Below are 8,904 nucleotides of genomic sequence, written 5' to 3' on the forward strand. Positions count from 1 at the left end.
TGGCCAGCGCGCCTGCCCCTCATCCCGCCCCGCGCTCTGATTGGCTGCCGCTCTCCCCTCACGCCTCCCCGCAGCATGGCCGAAGCCGCCGCGCTCCTCCGCTGCCTCGCCGAGCAGGTGAGCCCCAAAACCGCCTTTTTTTCCCTCACGAAATGCCACGTTCCGGCACTAAAACCTCCGCGCAGGTATCGGCGGTGAGCCAACACGCCCGGGCGCTGCTGCGGACCGTGCGGAGCGGCCGCTTGTCCACGGAGAAGGTGGCGCTTGGAGGCCGGGGGTGGGTCGGGGGGTCCCCGGCGGGGCCGGGGTGACCGTGGCCGGGCTTTGCGGCAGGGGCTGGCGGTGCTGGAGCTGCGGGCGCAGGCGCTGCTGCAGTACCTGGCGGACCTGGCGCTGCTGGCGGCGGGAAAGGCGGCGGGGCGGCCGCTGGGCGGGGCCGCGGAGCTGCCCCGCCTCCTGGAGACGCGGGTGGTGAGCGGCGGCCAATGGGGAGGCGGCGGGGGCGGGGACAGGGCGGCGGGCGGCCAATGGGGGGGGAGGGGGCGTGGCCGAGGGGAGTGGGGAGGAGGGGGCGTGGCCAAGGGGAGTGCAGCCAATGGGGAGGGAGGGGGCGTGGCCGAGGGGAGTGGGGAGGAGGGGGCGTGGCCAAGGGGAGTGCGGCCAATGGGGGTTGAGGGGGCGTGGTCAAAGGGAGCGGGGAGGAGGGGGCGTGGCCAAGGGGAGTGCGGCCAATGGGGGGGAGGGGGCGTGGCCGAGGGGAGTGGGGAGGAGGGGGCGTGGCCAAGGGGAGTGCGGCCAATGGGGGGGGAGGGGGCGTGGCTAAGGGGGCGTGGGAGGGAGGGGGTGTGGTCAGGGGGAGTGTGGCCAATGGGAGTTTGGGGGGCGTGGTCAAAGGGAGTGGGAGGGAGGGGGCGTGGCCAAGAGGAGTGCAGCCAATGGGGAGGGAGGGGGCGTGGCTAAGGGGGGGTGGGAGGGAGGGGGTGTGTTCAGGGGGGGTGTGGCCAATGGGGTTTGAGGGGGCGTGGTCAAAGGGAGTGGGAGGGAGGGGGCGTGGCTAAGGAGCGGGGAGGAGGGGGTGTGGCCAAGGGGAGTGCGGCCAATGGGGTGGGGGGGGCGTGGTCAAAGAGGGGAGTAGGAGGGAGGGGGCGTGGTCAGGGGGAGTGCGGCCAATGGGGATTAAATGGGCGTGGCCAAGGGAAGTGTGGCCAATGGCGGCTGAGGGGGCGTGGCCACAAGCAGCACAGCCAATGGGGATCGAGGGGGTGTGGCTAAAGGGGGGAGTGGGGCGGGGAGGCGTGGCCAAGGGGGGCGCGGCCAATGGGGAGGGAGGGGGCGTGGCCAAGGGGAGGGGGCGGGGCTGGCCGGGGGAGTGCGGCCAATAGGGGTAAAGGGGCGGGGCCACGGGGGTGCCCATTGGCTTCAATGGGTCCCTATGGGTCTCTGTGGGTCCCTGTGGGTCCCTATGGGTCCCTATGGGTCCCTATGGGTCTCTATGGGTCCCTATGGGTCCCTAGGGGTCCCTATGGGTCTCTATGGGTCCCTATGGGTCTCTATGGGTCCCTATGGGTCCCTATGGGTCTCTATGGGTCTCTATGGGTCCCTATGGGTCCCTATGGGTCTCTATGGGTCTCTATGGGTCCCTATGGGTCCCTATGGGTCTCTATGGGTCTCTATGGGTCCCTATGGGTCCCTATGGGTCTCTATGGGTCTCTATGGGTCCCTATGGGTCCCTATGGGTCCCTATGGGTCCCTATGGGTCTCTCTGGTCTCCGGTTCCCAGGTGCTGGAGAAGTTGCGCCCCCTGGAGCGGCGGCTCCGCCACCACGTGGAGAAGCTGCTGCGGGCGGCGGCCGCGGGGGGGAGGGGTGAGGCCCGGACGCCTGGGTCCCTCGGGGCACTCCTGGGTCCCTCCTGAACGCCTGGGTCCCTTGGGGCACTCCTGGGTCCCTCCTGAACGCCTGGGTCCCTTGGGGCACTCCTGGGTCCCTCCTGAACGCCTGGGTCCCTTGGGGCACTCCTGGGTCCCTCCCGAACTCCTGGGTCCCTCCCGAACTCCCGGGTCCCTTGGGGCACTCCTGGGTCCCTCCCAGACTCCTGGGTCCCTTGGGGCACTCCTGGGTCCCCCCCGGACTCCTGGGTCCCTTGGGGCATTCCTGGGTCCCTCCCGAACTCCTGGGTCCCTTGGGGCACTCCTGGGTCCCTCCCGAACTCCTGGGTCCCTTGGGGCACTCCTGGGTCCCTCCCCGAACTCCTGGGTCCCTTGGGGCACTCCTGGGTCCCTCCCGGACTCCTGGGTCCCTCCCGAACTCCCGGGTCCCTTGGGGCACTCCTGGGTCCCTCCCGAACTCCTGGGTCCCTCCCGAACTCCCGGGTCCCTTGGGGCACTCCTGGCTCCCTCGGGGCACTCCTGGGTCCCTCCCGGACTCCTGGGTCCCTCCGGAACTCCCGAGTCCCTCGGGGCACTCCTGGGTCCCTTGGGGCACTCTTGGGTCCCTCGGGGCACTCCTGGGTCCCCCCGCTTGATTGACAGCCGCCCGTCACTCTCGTTCCAGACGCCAACGACCCCCTGAGCTTCCGGCCCCGCCCCGCAGCCCTGGCGGCCGCGCAGGTGAACTTATGGGGCCCGGACGCCTGGGTCCCTTGGGGCACTCCTGGGTCCCTTTTCCCTCCTTGTCTCTCGGGGGGGGTGGGAGGGGCGGGGCCGGCGGTTGATTGACAGGTTCCCTGCCCTATAGGAGGAGGAGGAGGAGGAGGGGGCGGCGCCAAAGGCCCCGGGCTTGGGGGGCGGGAAACGCTACGTGCCCCCCAGATTGGTGCCCGTGACCTATGGTGAGTGGGGCCCGGACGCCTGGGTCCCTTGGGGCACTCCTGGGTCCCTGGGGCACTCCTGGGTTCCCGGGGCACTCCTGCGTCCCTCCCGGACTCCTGGGTCCCTCCCGAACTCCTGGGTCCCTCCCGAACTCCTGGGTCCCTTGGGGCACTCCTGGGTCCCTCCCGAACTCCTGGCTCCCTGGGGCACTCCTGCCTCCCTTGGGGCACTCCTGGGTCCCCGGGGCACTCCTGGGTCCCTTGCGGCACTCCTGGCTCCCTGGGGCACTCCTGGGTCCCTTGCGGCACTCCTGGCTCCCTGGGGCACTCCTGGCTCCCCGGGGCACTCCTGGGTCCCTTGGGGCACTCCTGGCTCCCTTGGGGCACTCCTGGCTCCCCGGGGCACTCCTGGGTCCCCCCCGAACTCCTGGGTCCCTCCCGAACGCCTGGGTCCCTTGGGGCACTCCTGGGTCCCTTGGGGCACTCCTGGGTCCCTCCCGAACTCCTGGGTCCCCGGGGCACTCCTGGGTCCCTCCTGAACTCCTGGCTCCCTGGGGCACTCCTGGGTCCCTCGGGGCACTCCTGGGTCCCTCCCGGACTCCTGGCTCCCCTGGGGCACTCCTGGCTCCCTGGGGCACTCCTGGGTCCCCGGGGCACTCCTGGCTCCCTGGGGCACTCCTGGGTCCCCGGGGCACTCCTGGGTCCCTCCCGAACTCCTGGCTCCCTGGGGCACTCCTGGCTCCCCTGGGGCACTCCTGGGTCCCTCCCGAACTCCTGGCTCCCTTGGGGCACTCCTGGCTCCCTTGGGGCACTCCTGGGTCCCTGGGGCACTCCTGGGTCCCTTGGGGCACTCCTGGGTCCCTCCCGAACTCCTGGGTCCCTCCCGAACTCCTGGGTCCCTCCCGAACTCCTGGCTCCCCGGGGCACTCCTGGCTCCCTTGGGGCACTCCTGGCTCCCCTGGGGCACTCCTGGGTCCCTCCTGAACTCCTGGCTCCCCGGGGCACTCCTGGCTCCCTTGGGGCACTCCTGGCTCCCCGGGGCACTCCTGGGTCCCTTGGGGCACTCCTGGCTCCCCGGGGCACTCCTGGGTCCCCGGGGCACTCCTGGCTCCCTTGGGGCACTCCTGGCTCCCTGGGGCACTCCTGGGTCCCTTGGGGCACTCCTGGCTCCCTGGGGCACTCCTGGCTCCCTTGGGGCACTCCTGGGTCCCCGGGGCACTCCTGGATCCCCGGGGCACTCCTGGCTCCCTTGGGGCACTCCTGGGTCCCCCGGGGCACTCCTGGCTCCCTTGGGGCACTCCTGGGTCCCTCCCGAACTCCTGGGTCCCCTGGGGCACTCCTGGCTCCCTTGGGGCACTCCTGGGTCCCTCCCGAACTCCTGGCTCCCTGGGGCACTCCTGGCTCCCTTGGGGCACTCCTGGGTCCCTGGGGCACTCCTGGCTCCCCGGGGCACTCCTGGCTCCCCGGGGCACTCCTGGGTCCCCCCGAACTCCTGGGTCCCTCCCGAACGCCTGGGTCCCTTGGGGCACTCCTGGCTCCCTTGGGGCACTCCTGGGTCCCCGGGGCACTCCTGGCTCCCCTGGGGCACTCCTGGCTCCCTGGGGCACTCCTGGCTCCCTTGGGGCACTCCTGGCTCCCTTGGGGCACTCCTGGGTCCCTTGGGGCACTCCTGGGTCCCTCCTGAACTCCTGGGTCCCTCCCGAACTCCTGGGTCCCTTGGGGCACTCCTGGGTCCCTCCCGAACTCCTGGGTCCCCCCTGTGCCTCAGTTTCCCCAACTCCCCTTTATTCCCCAAGTCCCAAACTTCCGTGTTCCTCCCGCACTCCTGGCTCCCTCGGGGCACTCCTGGGTCCCTCGGGGCACTCCTGGGTCCCTCCCGAACTCCTGGGTCCCTCGGGGCACTCCTGGGTCCCTCCTGCACTCCTGGGTCCCTCCCGAACTCCTGGGTCCCCCCCGTGCCTCAGTTTCCCCAATTACCTTTTATACCCACAATCCCCGACCTCCCGTGTCCCTCCCGAACTCCTGGCTCCCTTGGGGCACTCCTGGGTCCCTTGGGGCACTCCTGGCTCCCCTGGGGCACTCCTGGCTCCCTGGGGCACTCCTGGGTCCCTCGGGGCACTCCTGGCTCCCTGGGGCACTCCTGGCTCCCTTGGGGCACTCCTGGGTCCCTGGGGCACTCCTGGGTCCCTGGGGCACTCCTGGGTCCCTTGGGGCACTCCTGGCTCCCTGGGGCACTCCTGGGTCCCCGGGGGCACTCCTGGCTCCCTGGGGCACTCCTGGCTCCCTTGGGGCACTCCTGGCTCCCTCCCGAACTCCTGGGTCCCTTGGGGCACTCCTGGGTCCCTCCCGAACTCCTGGCTCCCCTGGGGCACTCCTGGCTCCCTCTCCCGCAGGCCCGGGGCTCCGGCACCGGCGGCTCCGGCTCCGCGCGGCTCTGAACTCGTCGCTGCTGCGGGAGCTGCGGCGCGAGCTGGGGGAGGGGCCCGAGGAGCTGCCGGGGGGCGGCGCCCGCCCCTCCCCCGCCCAGGCCCGCAGGTCGCGCTGGGGGCACTTGGGGGGCACAGGGGCGCTATGGGGGCACTTGGGGGTCACTTGGGGGGCGCTATGGGGTCACTTGGGGGTCACTATGGGGTCACTTGGGGGTCACAAGGGCACTATGGGGTCACTTGGGGGTCACAAGGGCACTATGGGGTCACTTGGGGGGCACAGGGGCGCGATGGGGGCACTTGGGGGGCGCTATGGGGTCACTTATGGGTCACAAGGGCGCTATGGGGGCACTTGGGGGGCGCTGTGGGGGCACTTGGGGGTCACAAGGGCACTATGGGGGCACTTGGGGTCACTTGGGGGGCGCTATGGGGTCACTTATGGGTCACAAGGGCGCTATGGGGCGCTATGGGGTCACTTGGGGGGCGCTATGGGGTCACTTATGGGTCACAAGGGCGCTATGGGGGCACTTGGGGGGCGCTATGGGGCGCTATTGGGTCACTTGGGGGGCACTCCAGGGTCACTTATGGGTCACAGGGGCGCTATGGGGGCACTATGGGGCGCTATGGGGTCACTTGGGGGTCACAAGGGTGCTATGGGGTCACTTGGGGGGCACTCTGGGGTCACTTATGGGTCACAGGGGTGCTATGGGGCGCTATGGGGGCACTTGGGGGGCGCTATGGGGTCACTTATGGGTCACAAGGGCGCTATGGGGCGCTATGGGGGCACTTGGGGGGCGCTATGGGGCGCTATTGGGTCACTTGGGGGGCACTCCAGGGTCACTTATGGGTCACAGGGGCGCTATGGGGGCACTATGGGGCGCTATGGGGTCACTTGGGGGTCACAAGGGTGCTATGGGGTCACTTGGGGGGCACTCTGGGGTCACTTATGGGTCACAAGGGCGCTATGGGGTCACTTGGGGGGCACTATGGGGGCACTTATGGGTCACAAGGGCGCTATGGGGTCACTTGGGGGTCACAAGGGCGCTATGGGGGCACTCTGGGGTCACTTGGGGGGCGCTATGGGGTCACTTATGGGTCACAAGGGCGCTATGGGGTCACTTGGGGGGCGCTGTGGGGCACTAGGGGGCACGATGGGGTCACTTATGGGTCACAAGGGCACTATGGGGCGCTATGGGGTCACTTGGGGGGCACTCCGGGGTCACTTATGGGTCACAAGGGCGCTATGGGGTCACTTGGGGGGCGCTATGGGGGGACTATGGGGCGCTATGGGGTCACTTATGGGTCGGATAGGGGTCGGTTGTGGGTCAGCTCTGGGTCACTTATGGGTCCCGGACGCCTGGGTCCCTCAGGACCCGCCTGGAGGAGTCGCTGCTGCTGCGCTTGGGGCGGGGCCGGAAGGGGCGGGGCCTGGAGGGGCGGGGCCTCGAGGGGCGGGGCCTGGAGGGGCGGGGCCTCGACGCCATCACCCACTTCGGTGACGTCAGCGCCCTGCTGGATCCGACCAATCAGGTGAGAGATCCGGCCCCCCAAGGGGGGGGGGGGGGGGGGCCTGGGGGACACCCCTGACCCCGCCCCTTCCGGCCACGCCCACAGGAGGCCCCGCCCCCCAAGAGGAAGAAGCCGAAGAAGCCCAAGCGGGGGAGGGGTGAGTGGCCCGGACGCCTGGGTCCCTTTTTGGGGGACGCCTGGGTCCCTTTCTTGGGGGTCACCCGGACGCCTGGGTCCCTTTTTGGGGAACTCCTGGGTCCCTTTTGGGGAACTCCTGGGTCCCTTTTGGGGAATGCCTGGGTTCCTTTTGGGGGGGTCACTCGGACGCCTGGGTCCCTTTTTGGGGAACTCCTGGGTCCCTTTTGGGGAACTCCTGGGTCCCTTTTGGGGAGGTCACTCGGACGCCTGGGTCCCTTTGGGGTACGCCTGGGTCCCTTTTTGGGGGTCACCCGGACGCCTGGGTCCCTTTGGGGTACGCCTGGGTCCCTTTTTGGGGGTCACCCGGACGCCTGGGTCCCTTTGGGGTACGCCTGGGTCCCTTTTTGGGGGTCACCCGGACGCCTGGGTCCCTTTGGGGTACGCCTGGGTCCCTTTTTGGGGGTCACCCGGACGCCTGGGTCCCTTTGGGGTACGCCTGGGTCCCTTTTTGGGGGTCACCCGGACGCCTGGGTCCCTTTGGGGTACGCCTGGGTCCCTTTTGGGGAGTCACTCGGATGCCTGGGTCCCTTCTGGGGAACGCCTGGGTCCCTTTTTTGGGGGTCACCCGGACGCCTGGGTCCCTTTCTTGGGGGTCACCCGGACGCCTGGGTCCCTTTTTGGGGAACTCCTGGGTCCCTTTTGGGGAACTCCTGGGTCCCTTTTGGGGAATGCCTGGGTTCCTTTTGGGGGGGTCACTCGGACGCCTGGGTCCCTTTTTGGGGAACTCCTGGGTCCCTTTTGGGGAACTCCTGGGTCCCTTTTGGGGAGGTCACTCGGACGCCTGGGTCCCTTTGGGGTACGCCTGGGTCCCTTTTTGGGGGTCACCCGGACGCCTGGGTCCCTTTGGGGTACGCCTGGGTCCCTTTTTGGGGGTCACCCGGACGCCTGGGTCCCTTTGGGGTACGCCTGGGTCCCTTTTTGGGGGTCACCCGGACGCCTGGGTCCCTTTGGGGTACGCCTGGGTCCCTTTTTGGGGGTCACCCGGACGCCTGGGTCCCTTTGGGGTACGCCTGGGTCCCTTTTTGGGGGTCACCCGGACGCCTGGGTCCCTTTTTGGGGGACGCCTGGGTCCCTTTTGGGGAACTCCTGGGTCCCTTTTTGGGGGACGCCTGGGTCCCTTTTTGGGGGTCACCCGGACGCCTGGGTCCCTTTTGGGGTACTCCTGGGTCCCTTTTTTGGGGGTCACCCGGACGCCTGGGTCCCTTTAAGTGGGCGTGGCCGTGACCTCTGACCCCTCCCCACAGGTTTCCGGCGACGGCGCAAAAATTTGGGCTGAAATTCCACGTTTTCCGGCAAATCCGCGGCTCCCGAGTCGCCGTTTTCACCCGATTTGCCCCAAATTTCCCCCGTTTTTCCCCAATTTCCCCCAAATTTCTTCATTTTTTCCCATTTTCACCAAATTTTGCCCCAAATTTCCCCCGTTTTTCCCCAATTTCCCCCAAATTTCTTCATTTTTTCCCCATTTTCACCAAATTTTGCCCCAAATTTCCCCCGTTTTTCCCCAATTTCCCCCAATTCCCCCCAAATTTCTTCATTTTTTCCCATTTTCACCAAATTTTGCCCCAAATTTCCCCCATTTTCCCCCAATTTCCCCAAAATCTCTACGATTTTTGCCCATTTTCACCAAATTTTACCCCAAATTTCCCGGTTTTGCCTCATTTTCCCCCAATTCCCCCAGAAATTTCTTCGATTTTCACCCATTTTCACCAAATTTTGCCCCAAATTCCCCCGTTTTCCCCCAATTTCCCCCAATCCCCCCAAAATTTCTTTGATTTTCACCCATTTTCACCAAATTTTGCCCCAATTTCGCCGTTTTTCCTCCTTTCAAAATTCCCCCAAATTTCCCCCGTTTTCCCTCAAATTTCTGCCCTTTCCTCCTGGTTTCCCCAAATTTCCGCATTTTTCTCCCGATTTGCCCCAAAATTTCGTTTCCCCACGTGGCTTTTTTGCCCAATTTCCGCCG

General features: G+C 67.5%; 1 protein-coding gene across 1 annotated transcript; it reads left to right on the forward strand.

The window, feature by feature from the left end:
- Window positions 1-55: 55 nt before the first annotated feature.
- NGDN (neuroguidin) lies at window positions 56-8,684 on the forward strand. The gene is made up of 10 exons (XM_065653034.1): window positions 56-117; window positions 186-257; window positions 334-471; window positions 1,781-1,865; window positions 2,553-2,608; window positions 2,736-2,829; window positions 5,202-5,343; window positions 6,605-6,764; window positions 6,849-6,900; window positions 8,186-8,684. The coding sequence occupies exons 1-10, from the start codon at window positions 76-78 to the stop codon at window positions 8,215-8,217; spliced, it is 873 nt and encodes a 290-aa protein (XP_065509106.1). The 5' UTR covers window positions 56-75; the 3' UTR covers window positions 8,218-8,684.
- Window positions 8,685-8,904: the final 220 nt, after the last annotated feature.

This window comes from Caloenas nicobarica, chromosome 28 (genome assembly GCF_036013445.1).
Source record: "Caloenas nicobarica isolate bCalNic1 chromosome 28, bCalNic1.hap1, whole genome shotgun sequence".
NCBI classification, from domain to species: domain Eukaryota; kingdom Metazoa; phylum Chordata; class Aves; order Columbiformes; family Columbidae; genus Caloenas; species Caloenas nicobarica.

Excerpts from the sequence above, each read along its gene's own strand:
- NGDN (XM_065653034.1), top strand. The coding sequence starts at position 76 with ATGGCCGAAGCCGCCGCGCTCCTCCGCTGCCTCGCCGAGCAG. Across the intron at positions 118-185 it reads TCCGCTGCCTCGCCGAGCAG|GTATCGGCGGTGAGCCAACA; the intron begins GTGAGCCCCAAA and ends ACCTCCGCGCAG. Across the intron at positions 472-1,780 it reads GCCTCCTGGAGACGCGGGTG|GTGCTGGAGAAGTTGCGCCC; the intron begins GTGAGCGGCGGC and ends TCCGGTTCCCAG.